Below are 22212 nucleotides of genomic sequence, written 5' to 3' on the forward strand. Positions count from 1 at the left end.
ATTTCCAGTTTTCAAGCCTCATAAAATGCTCTGGGTGCCTTTAATTGAGGTTTGTACTCTCGACAACAATTCATGAATCGTTATGTGTAGGTGCTTGGGTTATCCATTTTACGAACGGAAGAATTTCGCTACCCAATACAATGAAAAAGAATCCTTATAACATTATCGGTGTAAAGTGAACTGTAAATTAATTGTGGATCGAAATAAAACAAAGTTAAGACAAACGATGATATCGTGTCCGTGCTCTGAATGGGCTGTGGTCTAAAGAAAGAGATATTTAATTTAGAGTCGGTTTCTTTATCTAAGAGATGAGAACAACGATATGACATTGTTTGTGTTGCGCCAATGTTGTGCATTATTATACACCTGTCCCTATGGACGTTACCTGAGATATGTCTATTGTAGAGATTCAAATCTGTACGATTACTGTAATTGATCTCCTGTAGAACTGATAGCTACCAGTCCAACAACTGTTCACCGAGGCCAGGAGGCCCAGTTTATTACAACAGACAATTTTTGTTTCAAAGGCATTGGCAAAGTGAAGTGAAACATCCAACATAACGTGAATGTGGCCGTGCCTTGCGAAGCCATTTTCTGCAATCATCGACAGATTAGAACAGGTCGAGAGTGCCGAAATGTCTTTGTTTCATGTTTCAAAGTGTAGTTCTTTTCGCTGAACTCCGAACAAATTATCTGTGTCAAATTTTCTTTACAAGGACGAACATTCATATTGACCAAAATGGATGCACAATTCACGAGTAATGTGTCATGTAGCTTCCCGCCACATTTCATTGACTCTAAAAGTTCAAGGAAAATGTGGGAAAGTGATATACCAAACCAAAATCAGGAGTTGCCGCTACCAAAACAGTAGCCTTCAAAACATTGCTAAAAGATTTGTCAGAGAAAGACGAGACAAAATCTATGGTAGTGTCTTTCAACTCAAGAACGTTGAGTGGGGATAAGATCCGTTTGAGCGGGAATTCCATTCATCAAAACACGCTTACCTCTTAAACCGCTCCTTCCCCGACAACCGCGATTCAGGGCGGTCGCTCATTGTGTCCAAACTGACTGGCCCACCGTGAGGTTTTCAAAACTCTATCCTCAACTTTTCAGCTGTTTGCCATGCAAGACTGAGTCCGAATGGCGCACGTCTAGTGTCTCCGTAAACATGCGACACTTGCAACAATGAGCGTCACGGCTAATAGCCCATAACAGTCACAACGATATACGGATCAAAATGCCGAGAATTCCGACTCGTCACCTGTTTTCACCCCACCTATACAGCCGTCGTGACGCCCCCTACCGTGAGGGTAAAGATCGACAGGGTCGTCATTACCCAGGTCTCACCAAAACAAAGAACTGCCTTTTATCTCGACGTTTACAGAAAGTCGTCCGGTAGGTTCAGGTAACAAGTGCATAACAGGTGAGTGGGAAAGTGTAATTGTACAGTTGTTTTGGGATAAGGCCAGGCCTAAACAGGACCGTCACGTTCTTTATAAGTGTCCTTTTGTTCATAACTTAGAACTCCACACTGCGAATGGGAATGGACACGACATCAAGGCTCTATGTATGTCGACCAAGTTTGTTGACGGATCCGGAGTTGTGGGCTTATGTCCAAGGCCGTCTACCCATTAAAAACAGGTACTAGGTGATTATGACCCGACATTTCCGTCATCGCTGAAAAGGTAAATTTGCTCGGGACTCAAGGTAGCTTTGTCTCCTTGACGCCAGCGACCATTTCAAAAGGTAAATGACTACATGGGAATATTAACTGATAACGCGACAAAGAGGGTCTTATTTCAACAAAACATTCATGTATTCGACCATCTTGCTGACTTTCAACCCCGAAGGCTATACTTACACAACGGCCGCTAATCGCCAAAGGCTAAACCTTTGGTCTGATAATGTATAGTCCAATGCACTCATTATATGTGAATTCCCACGACCATGTCGCGGTATTATCTCATTATAACCTGCACAAGGAGTCTGTTTTGTGCACGATCCTCTTCTTAGGTGAGTATTTTACTTGTCTACAGGTGATCATTAGACGACAATCTAGTCTGGATAGGGGATATGCACTACTGTCTCTACGCAACGGCGAGTAATTTCCTGACAGCTTAAGAAGGGACATAAATTTACCGAACTGTTTAACTAGTCTCTGCTATTGTCAGTGACCACTATATAGTCAGTGGTATCAGTTCGAATGTCAGTAAATGGATCATAAACACGTAACATTAGCTTGCTAGGAGTGATAAATAGTGCAACTTCTACCATGTGACCTTGTCAGAACTAAGCCTCCACCATCGATCACACTTCTACAAGGTCACGCGGCAATGTTTTGTGTTTGGAAATAGATTACCCCTCTATGATACTACTGCCAATCTCCAGTGACCTGACGTATATGCCCGTGACCTGTTCCTGGGTACCCTGTCTATAGGTACAATGTTATTCATTTGTCTGGGGTACAGCCAGTAGGTACCCAGTTATGAGGCTGTTGAAGTGCCTTTAACGTGCTTGGGGGATCTCCTCGATCACGGCACTCCTATTTTACGTCCATTCCGAAAGAGGAATGCAGCTCCAACCAGAATGACCTTCTCCGGATTTGAAACGGGGTCTCCCAGTTACCAACTCATTGGAACCAGAGGCTCAACTGTGAGGCTGCTGTCAATCAACATTGATCAACGCAGATGAACTTGTTTGAGTTCTCCGAGACACTCAGCACAGTCAACCTGGGGTCACCAGTCGACAAAGACACTGTTGCTATGTGCAGTAAGGTCGCAAAGTGGCGCCTTCAAATACCAAACGCCTATCGCCAGCTAGGACCAGGTGCGGGCATCTCCATGGTAGACATCCATGCCAAATACAGCCAAATAAAAACAAAAGGAGGATGCCTTAGTTCAGGATAATGATTTTGTAATCGATTAATCTTTTAACAGCCCAGTTTCAAATAACTCTCTGAAAGGAACTGATGTCCTAAACTCATGACGTAATCGTAGTGTTAGGGTCATAAAAACCTTATTGAAACATAACAGACATCTGCCCTATTGTCCCACCCCTGCATGGAGACGAACCTTGGGAACAGCAGCAGATAAATCACGTTTGTAAACAAAATTAAACACATTCAATCATCGGGCAGACCACAACGCCGTACTGGCTACTTGATTAATCTTTTGTGTCTAATTGGGGGAGGGGGTTGTTTTAATAATCAGGAGATAGCCTCTTCATTTTGGTGGGGCAAAGTTCATAGAATGCTGTAGGATGACAGGTCCAATAATTTGTTTCCTCAGTGAAAATGTAGTTTATAGTGGTCAAAATAAAGCACACGGCGAGCATACAAACCTTCCTTTGGGAGAAAGCAATTTCTTGAGAATCATGTTTCCGAGTCGCGACCGCGGCCGGGCTGCCAGTCTTGGTCTGGTCTTGGTGGCCGAGGCCCGGCCCTCCGTCACCGTGGGCGAGTCCTTCCCGCTGCCGTCCGACGATGGGGCTCTGGTGTCTCCATCAGGCTCATCTTCATTCTCAGCAAGTCTCGTTTTCCACTTACTGGGGCTCGTAGGTGGTGTAGGTTTCCGTACACCTTCAGCTGATTTTATAGAAGACTTGGACGTTTCTTCTTTCCCACTGTCAGGAGTTTTTGTGCCCGCTTCGACGGGTTTGGGCGATGTCGTATCCGCGTCTTTATCCGGGGTCTTTGCCTCCGCTGATTTGGTATCAGTGTTGTCGTTAGTGTCTTCTCGTGTCGTGACTTTCTCCTCAGAAGGTGCGGCCTGGTCACTGTTAGTATTCTCAGGCGCCTCCTCGTCTTCTTCGTCAGCATCCTCCTCTGCCATTTTCTGAAGAAGTCTCCACATGGTGTCTACTCGTATTCTTGTCCTCTTTCTTCCCAGGAAGTCCTCACCTGACCTGAGCCTTCGATGTGTTAGCGCTACCCACCCCCTGGCTCTCCTAGCAACCATTGAGTCGGTGTTACGTGCACTGTCATACACATACCATTGTCCAACCGTACAGGCTGGATGAAATATTATGAGCAACAAGTTGGGGGTAATCAAGTGAATATCACCGACTCAACTACTGAACACACGTCCAAGCCAAAATGTAACGTTACGCAAAATGGCATACATCATGTCATCTTATTTGACTTTCTTTATCGATGCGGGCAATGGAAGAAAATTGTAAGGGGCAACATCGCGACGTATACCTGTTTTTTTTTTAATGTGGATGTGAACGGATGTATCTTTTATGAAGGGTTGTATGATACAATATAGCAAATAATCTATGTCTACAGGACATTGGTTTGGGCATAATTGTAGATAAGTCATGTAACCCCTATGAAACACAGAGCTATTTATGAATTGTACGCATAATAATGTGTTGGTGACACGCAAGGGGGCCATTTTGAAAAATCTCTTTATACCACTGACCTTTCACCAAATAACACAACATACACGCGAATGCTATTGTATCCCCATGCACCGATGCGTAAGATACAAGATAAACATGCGCTTAGGCAACAATAGCGCTGACGCAGGTCGAGTTTTGTGCGAGGTCTTGTCTGTGTGAAGAAGAAATACGAAGTGACCACCAGGGTATTTCTCCTGATTATTGCGAAGGACGGGAGAACGTCCCGAAGGCACCCTGGGCCTTCACTTCAACACCAGTGCTTTGGCAACAAAGCGCAAGCTCCCATTGTTTCTAGTTTAGCCTCTAAATTACTCACGACCCGCCGCTGAAGGGAAAGATATAAATCTCTTGCCGTCTGCCGCATTGTTGCACATGTACATTGTGGTACTTGTGTGCTACCCAACCGAAGTATTTGAAAAACGCAGGTACACGGTAGCGTATTCATGCGCTGCCTCGTGACAGTATCTATGTACTAGTATTCTCCCATGAGTGTAAATCGTTCAAACTATGATGTCTTGCGTGTATATGTCTTGCTAGTCTTTTTATCAGCCCTTTTGTGCAGCAATAAATGATACCTTTTGGAAAATTTGAAAACTATGATCATAAACAAAGTTTACAAAGTTTGACAACAATATACAAAAAACTTGCGAAAAAAAGTCATCATTGGCTAAATGGGCATCAAAACGAACGCCTCAAACAATATTTCGGAAAGAAAAGATTTCCCGAACAAACATCATATCTGTTATTAGACAAAGACTACTACAATAAAATCAAACGAACCAGATAAAGAGATCAGTATAAGTTAGTCAGTTACGAACAAGAAATATATTCTGTAAACACTATTCGCTGATAAAGAGATCTCCGGTTTGTTTACGTACGCCTTTTAGCAACGTTTACGACGCATGTGAAGTGGAACAGCTAGCGAGACATTTGATATTGTCTTTAAAATAACGTCTCGATTAGAAACTCTCCAAAACAACATGTCCGAGAGAAAAGCACACATATAGAAGCTCACCTGCGAAAGGCGTCCAGCCCACTCCTACCTTCCATGTTAAGGCCACGGACAGTACGTACAGACCTTGGGCGGAAGATTTTTATCTGAAATCTTATTTTGTCAGCAAACCGACACAATACTTCCGCTTGTATTTCAGCCAGCTAAGTTTGCTGGGAATGTCTAGTCTACACCGCGTTCGGTGTTTTGTCGACCGCTTTGCCGTTTATGGGAGTGCCTTTTGACGGTTGATCTGTGGCTGCTACGTGATTATTACAAACTAATCTGATTTCAAGCCATGGAAACGGCGACAAAGGGTATAGAAGGCATTGTAGACACCAGTTGGTCAGAGGCAGGAACCACGAAAATGGAATAATATGCACCCCCCAGTGAGCCTGAACGGAACGTGATCTTACGTGACAACAGACGTGCTTAATCATGACAATTAAGGCTCCGAGCGCCAACCAGGTGTCACTTCAGGATTGCCTCACATTGTGCTGTCTTGTCTGCCAAGTTCTCTTTTGTTTGACGTCCTTTCTTTTGAAAAGAAAGACGAGACAGACAAGGTGGGCTAAAAACCCTGTGTCAAACATCGATCTGCTTTGACACTAAACAGGTGTTGAGTCAACTCAGTGACTGTTGTCGTAGGAAAATACAGGCTTCCGTTTCAAATGTCTGCCCAAGGCAAATTAATTAGGTCAGCTACTGAAAATGAAGGAACTTACACTACAGTGGCTGCAGCTGAGCACCTGCACACATAGGGGTGTGGGGTTTCTCAGGAACAAACTTAATTAGAACCTAATCACAAGAACAGCTCTGTCAAAGTAGAGATCTACTCATGCATGAAAAACGGATGATTATGTTGACTAGGGCTTTCGCTTAGGCGTCCAAGTATGCCAACTGTTCAAATGAAACGTTGTTGCATCATGATCAACCGCAGGTTGGTTCTGCTGCAGTTCGACGTGATATCGCAAAGGGCGCTATTACGTGGTAGTCACATTCGTGGAATGGACTGCAATCTTTGAATGGCAAACATTGTTAAAACAATGTAAACGGCCCTCAAGGGCCAATTTGAAATGGACGGGTTATAAACCCATACATTATACTACACCACACCGTGAAGCGGTGTTTCTATCGGAATTCTAGGTTTAATTTGCTTCTTGTCGCACGGGTACTTATCAGTTGATCCCCTGGCTTTCTGTCCCCATTTCCGGAATTATTCGTGACATCTCCATGTAGTCCGGAGCAAAGCCAGGATAAGGCACCCAGGTAATATGTCCATGTAATCTCGTTATCTATCAGCGCATATTTTCGGGAGCTCCGCTCTCCGATCCAGGGATTTCATATACATTGTTGTTCTTTCCTCTGTATTCTCAGTCTCCTGTACGTTTTTACCTCAATGAAGACGGTTTGTTTGTCTTGGTGTGCGTCCGTAGTTATGTGAATGTTGCATAGTTGCAGCATGTAACGTGGAAGTGATGTAATAGGATATTTGGAGAATTGGAAGTATGGTTTAGCTCGGGTCCAATGGTGTTGTAGTTGAGAGCCAGGAAGGAGGGCTACACCCTCACAGTAATGTCAGGGCATTAGGGGAATACACTTAGAGCAAGTCACCACGATGTTCGGCCAATTGTATCAGGTTCCTGTTTTTGTAATGAAACCTACCGCCGAGGGCGTATTTCTTTGGTAGGAAATGTGCTCTCACAAACTAAAACATAAAATGTTTGGCCTAACTTACTTGAAGCTGACTGCTAGCTACGATGATAGGGGCACCTGATCGAATAATGTTTCATAAATCCTTCCTTTTGTTTTAACTGACAGAAGCAAACGCAAAAAATCTTTTGCCAAACATACTCCTTTCTTGACAGGTTTCCACTCTCGTGTCTTTTGTACATTGTACAGTCAAAAAGAAGATGGCTGTTTTATAGTGTTTACTTTTGTCCCAGCTGCCAATGATAAATATTTCAAGAATCCTGTCATCTGTCTTTCCCACCATTTGTTGACCTTTAATTTCTATTCAATCGACGTTACATTTGTTTTAGGCTTATCTATTAAGGTTGGTGGTCGCCTAAGCCGGGGTATTCTTTACTAGTGTTTGCTTCATAAACACCTTCTATCCATTGGGCACGATTTGTTGATTGTGGTGATGGATGTTTACCGGTTGGTTAGTAATTTATACACCATCTGCACACTTTCGGATGGGGACGACGCGAAGTCGATGGCACCTTGTATGGGGAAAGTCTAGGCCTAAGCTTAACACGTTGGGGAACCGGTTGAGAATGGTGTTTACGGATGCACGTTGGATAATGACAAGCACTGTCCAGCAGCGTCCGAAATGTAATCATATCGAGTTTTATTTGACGTGTTATCACTGTGAAGCTGATATTTTTTTTGAATTCCACGGGAAGGAGGGGTAATCGTCAAATCACGACTTCAAAATATTTTAGTACTCAGTCGAGCCAGACAGGATTCGAACCTGCAATTTTCTGATCCGAAGTCAGGCGCGTTATCCATTACGCTACGGGCCCTAACCAATGAATGACATTGACCTCATTCCATCGTTAATTCATTAAAAAAAAACCCAGCGGAAACCAGAGTTCGGAAACCTCATACCTCCATGAAGCATCTAAACACACCAAGTTGGTTATTTGCTCTCGCATGTAAATTCATCAATTCATTGTCACCCGACACTAAGGCCCAGTTTAAACACGCATTTTCCAAGCACACTAAGTCAAAGTCCGACTCTAGTCGACTAGGTATTCCAAGTCACTTCGTGACCACGAGTGTAAACAGACCGCACTTAAGTCGGACCTCGGCTGTGTGTAAACCCAGCGTAACGTAACGTTTGCACGACCACAGACCACCTGTTGAGTGAGTCGTCCAAGGATTCAAACATCCAACATCAATGGCAACAAAAAAAGCAGCAGTATCTAACAGAAGAATCCAGATCAAGGGACTTCACTTTTTCTGATGTTCATGCAGAGAGAAGTTTGAGACAAACTTTCAAGACTTTTCATGAGCGTGACAAAAACTTTACCACCGAGCCAGACAGGATTCGAACCTGCAATCTTCTGATCCGAAGTCAGACGCGTTATCCATTACGCTACTGGCCCTATTGGTTGCCAGGCTGGTATTGATAGCCTATAATAACCATCTGTCTTGAAATTATTAGTGAGAGTTCTAAGAGATATCAAGCTGACTTTCTTTCATACATTATACATTATACATGAATTTGTCAACACGGCATTGCGGGGCTATATTGCCTAGTCACTAAAAGCCAAATGGATTTGTCGCCGACAGGTAGTAACATTAGCTGCGTAACATTATATAATTACCGTATCTTACACACGTAGAAAATGCAACCGCACGTTAGGTCACCTGTATGGCGCTATGACCAAACATCGGGACCACTTTATGCGTACAATAACAAAGGTAAGCACTGTTGATATGCTGAAAATAATACTGCATGTTTTCCGCATTTCAGTCTAACTGTAAATTGTCAATCTGCAGAAAACGTTATTTATGGCTCAGTATTCAAAAGTTGCGGAAACATCAATACACTCGGTTGTCATAGACGACGAAAAGTGTGTAACCCGAGCCAGACAGGATTCGAACCTGCAATCTTCTGATCCGAAGTCAGACGCGTTATCCATTACGCTACTGGCCCTACATTTCGGTGCGGTCACGAAATGTATACCTGAATGGCAATTCTGACAGCTTTATCCTCGTTAGCTATCCCCGATAAACGTAAATCACCGCACTACAAGCACACCAGGGCATAGCTAAAATTGGACAAGGAGGTTATTTCCCTTTAACTTGCTTGAATTGGATAAGCCGTTCATCAGCTCTTCCATTAGAGTGTTAACAAGAATTGTGTTTCCACATATTTAACCCCCGACAGAACTAAAGAAGTGATTGTATGATTCCGGCAGTGACCTAGGAAGGCAAACGATATACCCATTTCTTATTTCTGAACGCTTCGCCTCAGAACCAGCTAGTAACTGTACTCTCAATAAAACACAAACAAGATAAAGCATCGGTACAAACCTAAATCTCCTTTGTTCAGTACTAAATACCCTCCCTTGTCGTTGTCCAGGTAACAATGCCCCATACACCTGGCTTCTTTTCAGGTGTGCCATTTGTCTAAATCTACCCAACACACTAAACGACATTCTAACGATCGCCGTTCTGTTGCCGTAACCCTGGAGAATTCTCTACTTCTCAAAGCGATTAGTAGCGTCGTTGTTTGCAGAACACTTACTCGGGGGAACAGTTCAAGGTACCCGCCACCTGGTCCCTTGTGCTCCCCGGGCAGGCCGACTGTTTGTGCAATATAAGTGGTATTTTGATCGGCCACTATTGCTTGCTTTCCCCCGACAGTTCCGGGCTTTCGTGTATATAACCGTGGCTATTAGATCTATACTCCGCGGAGGTATAGACGACAAAAGGTTTCGTTGATACAAAAACACGTATAGAGCCTCTACTGTACTGACGTTACAGGCAACCAGGGATACAACACACGGGTGGCAGTTGGGGATTAAACATAATCCCGCCTTAAGCTTTTTGTCATATTCTATGAACTCTATCTAACAGAAACGACTTTGAAGTTCCATTAACTACCAGGAAGGTGCCTGTTAAACAAAACAAAGCCGCCCATGCCAATACAGGTCACTACATCCCAAAACGGCAACAGAAAAAAACTACCCACTTCAATTCTACACGGAAGGTACTGAAGGTCTCACGTATTGCTAAGCAAAACTTCTCACATAATATGCCTATAGATAACCTTACGCCCTTGACATTCATACCTGAAGCATCCCTAACAACGGTCAGCTATAGCTACCTCCCACGACGGCCTTGTTACCTCAATCAATCTATTGTTGGCCTGTTAAAAATTACCGTTTACTTACCATCACTAAGAGACACTCAAATCCTTGGATGGAACCTTAACAGAGAATCTCTAGCCTTTCCACAGGGAAGACAGACAGAGAAGGCACTAATTGAATGATAAGTGATGACTGTATTAAAAAAGAAAAATCAATATGATTACAGATCACGCAATAAAGCTTGTAACAGTACGCATACAACATTCTGATTTAGAGACTTGTGTGTCATCATTACAACAACCCGCGCATATTTTTGCAACTATTTATTCAGAACGGTACTTGTACTTCTGTTTGGCAAGCAGGGGTCCAAGTCGAATGCTTCTTTGTCGTTGATGCATCTTGAGGTTATTTGTTTTCCCCCCAAGGCTCTTAACAACCGCCAAATATTGGTATCAAGACATCTGCATTGACCGACTCTATCTGTGACTTTGATATAGAATATCTTTCTTCAGAATACAACTTAAAGCTCCATTAATTTATTTCAATGCCCCAACTTTTTCTTTCAAACAAATCCCCATATTTATTTCAAAGTAATCAGAAACATTAGTAGGGGTAGTGAAGTAATGTGTCAGTGAAACAAGGTCAGTGACAGGTGTCTATTTGTCTGCTGTCAGTGAAACTGGTAACAAGTCTGAACATTAGAACAGGTTGATGAGAACAGGTTGTTCTAATAGAAAAGGACCAAAAAGTTTCTATTTCACCGATGATATTATTGGACATCGAACAAGCTGTAAGGCCGAAAACGGAAGAACACTTACACTAACAGTACATAGGTTCTGTACGACTTCCATCTTCTGAAGCGTGGTATGTGGCAAGTAGGTACATGCCACACACCTGTTAACTGTGAGAGAACAACACACGCTAGTGGAGTAATGAAATAAGGGTCTGGTCACATTTGTCGTATGGTCGTCGTACGATCGCAGGCCAAGGGCATCCTTGTGATAATGATGCATGTGTGGTACAAATTTCAGCTGTCTTTATCGTAGTGGCTGCCTTAGATCCTTGTCGACGGTTGGTTCTTTCACAATCTGTTTGAAAAACCTACGACATCAGAATCGTACAACGGCCTACGACAAATGTGACCACGCCGTTAAAGTGTGTAACTCACGTCAGCAGGCTTGCCCCTCCCGGTCCGCTTCCTCGCCCGCTCATGTTGGTGGTACCGCACGATGACTTGTAGAGAGACCTCGCACCGGAGCAACACCGCCTCCAGTCCCCGCGTGTATTGTGTCGTCAGGGAGCGGTGCCGGGATTATTTACTAACGTTCCACAGGGTTATGTTGTCAGTCTACACACGCCTTCTTCCCGCGTAAAACGCCTAATCGGATACCACCATTCAGAGCCACTGAACTGTAGGGCCCGAGTCAACAACTTCGCCAAGTGGCGGCGATGTGAAGTCACGTACGGCGCCAATGTTTCTTCCTCTTATCTGAAATGGTAAACTAACAGTCACAACGAGTTTTATTTGGACAAGAGCGATTGACTTGGAGTCAATACAGATTCAACTGGGAAGTTTTCGGGTGAAGCCTCTTGTTCTATGTTTCAGTAACTCACCTGCCTCTGCAGACTGTTTGTGTTTCTTGCTGTGTGCAGTAATTATTGACCTAATTAAAGAGGAGTGACTGATAGGGGTGCAGCGACAGGTTATATTCTTGTATTGTTCTGACGCTTGTCCTGTTCGTGGGAGGTGTGACACGACGTCCTGACGTCAAATGTCTCTACACGTGACGTCACATGCGTCCTTACCTGTTTGTTGACCGAAGCTCATTACCTAAGTTATACATAGTCACAAAGAGTAGAGCTGGCATATTATCAAATAATCATTTCTCAATAAGACGAAATCGTGGCCACAGCACCAGGATATATCGCTGATCCGAAATGTCTTCACTGTGCAAACTTCACCAAATTCCCATCTCAACTTTTGTCTCAAAGCCTCATCATCTGAAACTAATCAAATAAGTTCTAATCTCTTGTATCAAACATGATCTATTAAACATAACTACTAAATGTGCCATGATTTGAACGCTGACGGTTCTAGGACAGCAACCAGAACGTTTGGTTGAAGCTTTGGGCTTGTCGCAAGTCGTTCCAGTTTCACGACTCAGGAATTAAAAGCGTTTAACATTTCAGTGGGGTGGAGCTCTCTCTTGTTATATAGATCCTTTTCATTTGATGGCGGTTGTGACAACGTTTACTTGGCACTTGCTTGACTACGCCAGTGTAGACTGTGAACAGAAAACCAACCCAACATTCTGTCCATTCATCGCCAGACGTATCACTGATTGTCGTTAACGGACTTACATGGTGTATCGTTACACATCAGGCTCTCCCACACTTCAACACACAATGTCAAAGACAAACTCTGGACTAAAAGACTTACATAAGGGAGCACTTTCTTGCTACTCGTCCTCGACAAGGACATTTGTAGTGGCAACGACCAACATTTAGCCAGAACAACGTGCTGTTAAACAATTAAGTTAGAAAATCATACATACAGTATGTACATGCATACTTTGCAACGAAAGTAAATTTCACAACGGTTGTCAAACAGAGCACCTTCGAATTTTTTCACTTATTGTTGTGTTTGATGATACAGGACCGAGAAGTGTTATCAATCATGGATACAATTGTCACAGACTAACGTAGCTAGTAGTTGTACCAAAGTTGCACATACATGTAGATAATACCCACCTAGCTAAGGGTTCCAAATGAAAACTCAAAAACATAATTTCTAAACGTTTTGGACGTTTGTATACATCCCGAAGTCTCCCATAAAATTGCAGTAGCCCCTTTTCTCTATCATGACATATCCTCATTGTACCACAATCCTCCGCTCGTTTGTCGGCACTAATCTTCATTCAGCCTATATGTTCTACATGCTGAAATCCCGCCAGGAGGTGTCAAACATGTTATGCTGACAAGACGCGGTGAATGTATGGTAAAATCGCCTAGACTGTGGCACCAAGACTCAAACGGTGGTACAGAACACACTCTACTCGTACCCTGTCACATGGCAAGCTACTGTCAGTATCAAACAAGAGTAAAAGTTTGCTGAATGTTGTGACAAGCTTACCGTTTTGTGGTCTCTCCGTGTTAACAATGCACCCCCCGCCAAACTAACAAAACAAAGCCCGTGCTTCGGGTGACCTGCTTGACAACCCTTCTTAAACGCTTGTTTACTTTGGATAACGTCAAATAGCGAAGAAGAAATCCGTCCGTCCCACTTCAGGTGTTAGAGTGAGACTGAAAACAATGGACTGCCATGCGCTCGGACGACAAGGACAATGTAACAGCCCAGATCTGTGTCCCCAACAAAATAGATCAATTCATCGGAGTACTGCCCGGCAGCTACTTTTATTACACTTAGTAAGAGTAATGTTCGTCTGTCGTTCGTCTCCATGGTAGTGGTGATCACGTGACGGGTTTGGTTCAGCAAGTACGTCATGTTGGTAAGGCAGTAGGTCGGTCTGTTAATGTGTAAATCAGTGTGCGATTTACCCGTTGGTACGTGACACCATGCATACATAATTTACAAGTCTGAAGGAGTGTTGTTTCAAAAATTAGCACAACTACTTGAAACATTACAGATCTTCAGAAAACCACATTGCCCACAGTTTAAGTGTTCTCCAGTGGGTATGGCATGTTTAAAATGAAGTTTGCAAAGTCCAACGAGAGGAATTCGCGTTCATGTTGACGCAAAACACGAAAGTTTTGACAAACTGTTAGTGATGAAAACGCCATCAGTGTCCCGTGTTTGCCGTCCTATCCAAACATGGCTATACAGACTTTATAACTTATTCAACCGACTCGCTAGCCTCATTTTCAAAACCACTTTAATGTATAAAACGTCACTTAGAAGTCAAGAAAAATACAACTTGCTGGCAAATAGAAAAAAATTGAACCATAGACGATCACATGACATTGGCCACACGTATCGTGCGTAGTCCAGTGGTTAGCGGTCAAGCCTCTGGAACTAGAAGCCGTGAGTTCGATTCCGGCTGTGTCGCTCACCAGACATGCACCCAGAGAGGGTCGCTATGCTTAGGACAGGACATTAAGCCGTGATCCACTGTTCATTGTACTTGTCGAAAAGAGCTAGGAAAATTTCCCTGGTACAGTTGTAACGAATAGGGTTTGAGGGTGTTTGGTATCTTAGCTTCTATCTTAGCGATATATGAACTCAGAGCCAAACCAGTCCGATTGCTATATCTGTGAGTCGTGCATTTATTGATCCATACAATACTCAATACTAACATATACAGGTCTAGGATAACAGGTTGAGCATACAATGTACATAGATAGATGCTAGTAGGTATAACGGGTCTAGGGTTACAACACAGGGTCTATATGGACTAAACGGTTACGGATACAATCTATCACGCAAGAGCTAACAAAGAGGTGAACATACCTTGGTCCTAGGACCGCAACTCCGACTAACTTCTTAGACAAATACATCTTCCATGCTCAACTTTGGTAACAATGGGTAACTATCTGATTGAGTGCTCTCACCACCCAATCCCGGCTTACCTATGTAAGCTCCTCCTCCATAAGGTCTAGCTACTAATTACACTAATTATGCCTATAACAACCCACTGAACATCACGTACGTTACACAGTGAACCTGTAATACTGTACATAGTGTCTGTCTTTTCTGTCACGGCCAGTGGATGAATAGCTCTTCAGTGAGCTAAACTGGATCGAGATCACTTTCCTTTCCTTACTTCAGGGCCTCACGCATGAGCAGGCTGTGATGTTTATCTATTACCATTACCACTCCTATGTCAGAGGTTAAATGTTCGGATTGATATTTCAGTAGTTTGCCAATAGGATAAGCGGTTAGACTGGTTAGGCGTCATTTCAGGCAGACATGGCCGCGGGACGGATCAGCACTGCAAGGTCTCTAACATCGCCGTCCATTTTGTCACCCAGGTGGAAATATATCTACAGTACAAATCTTATAGATCTTTGACGATCTCCGGTCGCTGTGATTGTGAACGTGATTTGCCAAGTTACGCAGGAAGTTGATACATTTGCCAAGAAGGTTAGTGTTAAGTAGCATGGTCTTGCTTGTGGTTTTCTGGTTGAACAATATGATTCAAGAAGCTATGGATGTATTTTTGTGATACTGTATTTTGTATGCGGTTAGGTCTTGACCTACAAAAGAAATCGGTACATTTTGGATCTCCTGTGGACTTTCTTAGGTACTGCAGCTACCTAGGGACGTGCCTCGTTTTCAACCAGCCGCTCAAATTGTCTCAGGAAAATTTCAATCCAACACAAACTTGGTAAATCATGAATACTAAAAATTACTCATTTTGAACCCTTCAATAACCGAACCAGTAGTCTGCGTCTTCAGAATAGGTTCTTATTGGCATGTCACCTATTCGACCGGTTTAACAAGGCTCTGGCTGACCCAGTACACAATCACTTCTCATGCGCGGTCTCGCCTGGTCCCTTACTTCTGTCCTGTCGACAAGTGTCAGGATCTTCATACTTCCTTCTCAACTCTCTCCCTGTACAGCCATAGATACAAGTACTAGTTAGCCACTGACTTACAGATAGCTTCCTGTATCTCCAGGCTACAGCAGATCGGAATGTACCTGCGTACAGCCTCTCACAGGAGCACAGCAAGGAGAAAAACAAGATGGCAGGTGGCAGCTGCCATTTTTCTTGTGTTGTGGGGAACACTCGCTGTGATCGTGTCACTACAGAAGCTGTTCGATGAAGAAGACGTCACTAGAACGGCATACGCGGAGACAGGTGGGTAGATTTTGATCCTAAGTCTGCACTTTACAATACCGAGCTCTGTGGCCAATGCTCTACTACACGGGGCACGTATATTGATAAGGCACTCAGAATGAGTTGTCTGTTTGAAATCGAGTTTTCGTAAGACACGTGTATTTCCTCCTGAGCCTTTTATCATTTTGAACCCTCCCCATTTATCCCAAACTAGAAGCCCATTCTATCCAGGACCCAAAGCATAAGAGCCCACAAAAAAGTTGTAATATGAGAATTGCTTCAAATGACTGATTTTGTCATTTCAAAATACCAGATGCCCCCAACAGCCCCCGAGGGAACTGTTCTCCGCCAGCCATCAACCGCTTCCCTACCGACGTCTTCACCCAGGAGCAGCGGCGTCACGGTGCCGTCATTCTACACGTCATCGCCACGTTATACATGTTCCTGGTGAGTTCAATGTTGTATCATTCTGTTTTCCCATATGTTATCTCTGGACAGCGATACTACTTGTGTCAAATCTGTTATATATTTTATCTGACCCTTATCTCTTCCCCCATGACCTCAATGAAAAGCGGTCAGCAGGCCAATTTGAATTCTTAATTAGTTAATTAATAAACAAACTTTGGGCTCAAATTTGCATCCTCGATTTTATGTTTACTGGGAATGTTTGACGATATTCGTATTTCTAATTTCCCTTTTTCAGGCGCTAGCTATCATTTGTGACGACTACTTCGTACCTTCGTTGGAGAAGATCAGTGAAGGTGCGTTCGTCTTTCAAAGTACCAAATAAAGTTTTGTATTTCCTGATTTCATGTTTATGCAACGTGCAACACTTCATGGATTTTCTCAGCACAACCGTAGTTGCACTACGTCTCCGATGTGTTATGTATAGATACATGTATATGCGATATCATCCGTCTGTTGTCTTCAAGATTTTATTCTGAGTCTTGAATTATGTAAATTTTTGCCTCTCAGGGCTTCATCTCCAGCCGGATGTGGCCGGTGCCACGTTCATGGCGGCCGGAAGTTCGGCTCCCGAGCTCTTCACGTCCATCTTCGGCGTCTTCATCAGCCGAGACGACATCGGAGTGGGAACCATCGTCGGGTCGGCCGTCTTCAATCTGCTCTTCATCGTGGGTCTGTGCGGGCTGGTGGTGAAAACGGTAAGGCCTAGACATGATGAGTCTTGACGCTAGCGCGCTAGGAATTTTACTCGCCGATAAAGTTGCCAGCTTTGCCTACAATTTATTATACATGGATTTTTAACCTCATACATCTATACTCCCAGTAGCAGCATCTTAAATCATGACAGATGGTACTTCACTGCCTTGATATTTCTCCAAACAGGCCATCACCTTAACACTGTGGCCCCTGCTGCGGGACTGCAGTTTTTACCTCATCAGTGTGGCGGCGCTCGCCATCTCTTTGTACGACGGAAAGGTCCACTGGTGGGTGCAGTATTCTTTGAATCCTTCATACCAATGAGGTCTTCATAAAACCTCCTTGATTATGCATTTGCGGCGTAGCGGTGTCCAGCAATATAAGATCTACTTGTTGATGAACTTGACCATTTGTGAAACCCATCAGAAAGAATCCCATACGCCGGTACACATAGAGCGTAATCTACAATTAGCGCTGCCACTATGGCGACCACCGTCGTAGGTGACGTTTCCACATTTGTATTAGCATTACCATTCTAAACCCCTTGCTATAATCTTTGGAACGGCAATATTGGGCGTCGGAGACTACCTGACTTCAAAATGACGGGAGGTTTTTGAGCCCCCAAAAAGTTTACAATAAAAAAATGCATGTTCATAAAAACATATGAAACGGGTTATTCTAATGTTGTGTCCATTTGCAGGTACGAAGCCGTCATACTAGTGGCCCTGTACTGTCTGTACGTAGTACTGATGTATTTCAACCCCCAGCTGAGCGAAGGGTTCACCCGCTGCTTCCCAAGTCCTGCTGGATCGGAGAACAAGGAGCACAACGAGGAAACTGTCCTCATAACATCAGGTACAGATAATTTGGTAGAAACCTAATGGTGCTGTAAGTGGGGTTTACATCAGCACAGAAGAGGCCCTTTGTGCCGTGGTCATTTTGCATGCTGCTCTAGGTACGCGGAGCGAACTCCAGAATAATCTTCAAACAGATGTTGGGGGAGGTAAACACGTTTTCCTAGCTGTTCTTTTTTGTGTCAAACTGTCCCCTCCAAGGATGACGAAGACACTGGAGAGGCAGTTTGACACAGAAACGGGCAGCTAGGAAAACGTAACGATTTAACGTCCCCCAACATCTGTTTTCGAGATTAGTCTGGGTATGAATTTAAACTATTTCCCTCCACGTACCAGGAGCAGTACGCAAACTAATCTGCCGATCAAACTGATCTCCCCCAACATCTGCTTGGAGATCACACTAGAAGGGTTAAATCAGAGAATCTTATTCTTCTTTCACAGTTGCAGAAAAAGGCACTGAAGGAAAGACATTGGAGACGCCTTCTGATGACGCTGTCACGACCCAGTCGAAAGAAACTGTCAGTGATGAGCCGGAGTCTCCGTTCTCAGTACCGTCCGGGCTCTGGAGGAGAGTATTATGGGTTGTCGGGCTGCCTCTAACCGTGCTCCTAGCGGGGACCGTGCCTGACTGCCGCCGGGACAGGTGGAAAGGATGGTATCCTGTCAGCTTCATCATGTCAGTCGCCTGGATAGGAGTCTTCACATACATCCTGGTCTGGATGGTCACCGTCATCGGTAGGTTGACTTGCTACAGGTATGATTTTAGATTAGCCATAACCATAACAATGTTAATTTATGTCATACAGAGGAGTCGTTGGGAACATTGATCATAAGAAATAGCATAAAGAACTATTACATAATAGTTGACGTGCCAACCTGTCTGATTCCACCTGCAGGTTTCACTGTCGGCGTCCCGGACACAGTGATGGGCCTGACGTTAATCGCCATAGGAACGAGCGTGCCTGACGCCATGTCTAGTGTCCTGGTGTCAAAGGAAGGTACGGCAACCTCGGTTTTTCTTTGGATGAGAACAACGCACAGTTCATGAGCTAAGAGTGTATGGGTTGCTAATTTGTACCAGCCATTTGTAAAACGCTGATGATTTTGAGACTTATGATTGCAAAATGTAACCAACTTTAGCCGCGGTCGCATTTGCCGTGCGATCGTCGTACGATGGAAAACTGATGACATCCTTGGGATAGTCGTGAATGCGTCGTACAACATTCAGCTGTCTATCTTGTTACGAAAAACACTTTAAGAGACCCTTGTTGGCGGTTGTTTCTGTCACAGTCTAGTTTGTTTACAATACAACCGCATTCCGTATCAGCGCTGTCATTTTCCCAACACCACGAATGATGCTTTACAATACTAAGACATCAAAATCGACGACCTACGACGAATGCAACCATGCCGTAAATAACAGTTCCTATAAAAAAGGTCCTTTCTCCTTGAACCCGACAGTAGGAAAGGGAGACATGTTTCAACATGTTACATCTGACATATTTTGCAGGAGAGGGAGACATGGCTGTGTCGAACGCAGTCGGCAGTAACGTGTTTGACATCCTAGTCGGCCTTGGCGTGCCGTGGTTCTTCAAGACGGTTGTTATCGAAACAAACAGGTAAAGTGTACAAAGTAAAGTGCGGTTTTCTGCCTTTACAATATGACATCAAGTGAAGTGTAACTACGGACTGGCGTAGATGACAGTAAACAAGCACTCGTCTCTTGGGTCCTGATAGGCTGATATCAAACGTTGAAATGTCTTGAACATTCATGTACACGGGGGAAGTCGCAACGGTCAGTTAGGCTAAACCTATCCGATCATTTGCCACAATTCAATACCTATTCCTGTGCCATACAAACGTAGAATAGTATGTAAACCCCTTCACTTCAGCTAGCGTCCTTCGCAAACTTCTCGAGCGCCGTGTACCTTTCCCGGCATAGAGAACCTTACCACATGTTGAAAATCGCGAAAAATAAACGCCACCGCTCCAGAAGTCTGCGAAGTAGGCTACAAGTTGAGCTTTGTAAAGTAAATCTCCATGTCTCTCCCCGACAGCGTGGTGTCCATCCAAAGCGGCGGTCTGGTGTACTCAGCTGTCACGCTGCTGTCCACCGTGCTGGTCCTGCTGTTCACCATGTGGCTGAACCGCTGGCGGCTGGACAGGAAGCTGGGCGTGATCTGCGGCTGTCTATACGCTCTCTTCATCACCCTGGCCACGCTGTACGAACTCAACGTCTTCGGAATTTCAACCTGCCTTGTCTAGTCAGGGCGTGAACGGCTATCACCGAAAACTACTGTTATCCCGCCGTGCCAAGTCAAACTTTTATCCGATAAGGGTCATCGGTCATAATCTTCAACCAGAGTTACCTATGGTGATGACAGTGTCAAGGGCAAAAGCAGTATCCTGGTGGCCACTGCTTTTGCCCTTTGGAAACTGCCATTATATACGAACTGTCAACTCTGCTTCTGCTGACGAGACAAACCTCCAACTATCGTAAGAATCTCGTGCTGAATTGAAAAGAAACAAAAACGAAGTACCAGTCACGAGTGAACCGGGTATAATTGGACGGCAAAGTCAAAATAGGAGTATCGTCCAATATCCAGATAATTGTGATCAATACCTCATGTCAGCCTCAAAATTGGACCATTTCTCAATTCTACAGAGAAGGCTGTAACTATTCTACGGATTCAAATTTTTCGGGTATTAAGTTATATTTGAAATGTCCAGATATTAGCATTTAATGTCTGCGTCTGTCAGTTCTCAAGAGGGCTTGATTTACTTAGGAAGCATTCTGATATGAAGTTCTGATATCAGTAACTAAAATGTGAAACGTGCAATTCAACTTAATGTCGAAAGGAGCGCGTATTGTGTTCAACGTTGTGGTGTAAGTTCTAACATTCCGTTAGCTGTCCCTATGGTGTCAGTGATAACCTTTGACTCATGTCATTTCCATGTTTGTATCTTATATCATTTCATGTATTTAGAGAATAAAGTTACTTCGGAGAAAAAAATCTAGTCTATTTCTTCACATTCCATATCTTATTTCATATCTTAGAGGTCTGTCCATGTAAAAGCCGTTATCAGAAAGCTATGACTCGATTCTTAAGATGCCAAACGCACAGGAGCAGATATATGGACGTTATTGTCCTGTTGTGACCGGGTCACGTGACGGGCGTGGCTTCATCACATTTGTCAGTCATCAGTATTCATTAAGCCGGCACAATCATATCAGTGTCCTATTATGTCATGGGCCTTTCTATAGCGAACGGCCTCATTCATTATTCATGGTGATCCTGTGTCATCTGCCTCCCTTAACGACACCGATCGTCTCATGTGACAAGGAGATAGATAATTCCATACCCATACAGTTTGGCACTCCTTGGGTAATGCATGGTACTTTGAACGTATCAGTGTCAACGTCCAGAACTTCGCTGTGCCGTCATTGCATAGACACTTCCTCATCATCATCATCGGTCAACTGTAACAGGCGACAGCGAGTATTACTGACTAGAAATTGTGGTATGTCTTAGATGCAGAGGTAAGACCTCATTGTGTTGGGGTACCGGTGTTTTAATATTTCATAGGAACTCGGTATTACATGTAATAACTAACTCCTTGGACTGACTCTACACTAGAGATATCATGTCAGCGATAGAAGAGATGTAATGCAGTCTTTCTCAATATTTTCTACTGATAAAAACAGTAATGAGTATTCCGTATTCATTACAAAAAAAAGGGGTAAAGCAGGCATCCTCAATTGAGGTGAAGCATGATGCTTTTTCAAATAGCTAGTAGTAGTGCAATGCGGCTTCGCCACGGCTCGCGTTTTTTGGCCAAGCACACCGGGTCACCCCTACTCTTCTCGATAAGTGTGATGGGTTCTTTTACGTGCAGAGGCTACAGCTGTGAAATAGTCGATAATATATCAATGTGCCCAGGGGATATAGAAGGGGGTGTCGGGGCTGCATGGGGGACCCTAAATTAAGGAGGGCCGGAAACGCTTAACGGTTGATTGAGGACCATCGTCCTTTATTTTGGACGTCCTTTATCTCAATAGGTAATACTTGGCTGCAAATATAGTTTGTTGACCTGTTCTGGTTAGAAAACTGCCAGGCATTCTGCCAATATGGCCCTTATGTAAGAGCAAGGTTAAATTTGTTACTTGAAACCAATTTGG

The 22212-nt window shown here is 43.8% G+C and overlaps 2 protein-coding genes and 2 non-coding genes across 9 annotated transcripts in view; 1 reads left to right on the top strand and 3 right to left on the bottom strand.

The window, feature by feature from the left end:
- The window catches only part of LOC136433607 (leucine-rich repeat-containing protein 71-like), a 24456-nt gene extending 12775 nt beyond the window's left edge, over positions 1 to 11681 (bottom strand). For 3 of the 6 annotated variants that reach the window (XM_066425991.1, XM_066425988.1, XM_066425986.1), the window contains exon 1: positions 1005 to 1275. In XM_066425991.1, the coding sequence (XP_066282088.1) occupies positions 1005 to 1054 (50 nt within the window). In that variant the 5' untranslated portion in view covers positions 1055 to 1275. Of the gene's footprint in view, positions 1 to 1004; positions 1276 to 5416; positions 5549 to 11386 lie in introns of those variants that run through there. The other 3 variants (XM_066425987.1, XM_066425990.1, XM_066425993.1) reach the window with 3 other exon arrangements.
- LOC136433608 (sodium/potassium/calcium exchanger 5-like) lies at positions 1340 to 21054 on the top strand. The gene is made up of 12 exons (XM_066425996.1): positions 1340 to 1423; positions 1523 to 1641; positions 15857 to 16038; positions 16331 to 16464; positions 16721 to 16778; positions 16993 to 17180; positions 17365 to 17465; positions 17879 to 18033; positions 18474 to 18767; positions 18929 to 19030; positions 19543 to 19651; positions 20090 to 21054. The coding sequence occupies exons 2-12, from the start codon at positions 1538 to 1540 to the stop codon at positions 20295 to 20297; spliced, it is 1635 nt and encodes a 544-aa protein (XP_066282093.1). The 5' UTR covers positions 1340 to 1423; positions 1523 to 1537; the 3' UTR covers positions 20298 to 21054.
- On the bottom strand, positions 8433 to 8505 carry Trnar-ucg (transfer RNA arginine (anticodon UCG)). Its single transcript has one exon. It is a non-coding gene; the product is annotated as a tRNA-Arg (tRNA).
- Trnar-ucg (transfer RNA arginine (anticodon UCG)) lies at positions 8987 to 9059 on the bottom strand. The gene has a single exon. It is a non-coding gene; the product is annotated as a tRNA-Arg (tRNA).
- Positions 21055 to 22212: the final 1158 nt, after the last annotated feature.

Source organism: Branchiostoma lanceolatum, chromosome 4 (assembly GCF_035083965.1).
Source record: "Branchiostoma lanceolatum isolate klBraLanc5 chromosome 4, klBraLanc5.hap2, whole genome shotgun sequence".
In the NCBI taxonomy this organism is placed as follows: domain Eukaryota; kingdom Metazoa; phylum Chordata; class Leptocardii; order Amphioxiformes; family Branchiostomatidae; genus Branchiostoma; species Branchiostoma lanceolatum.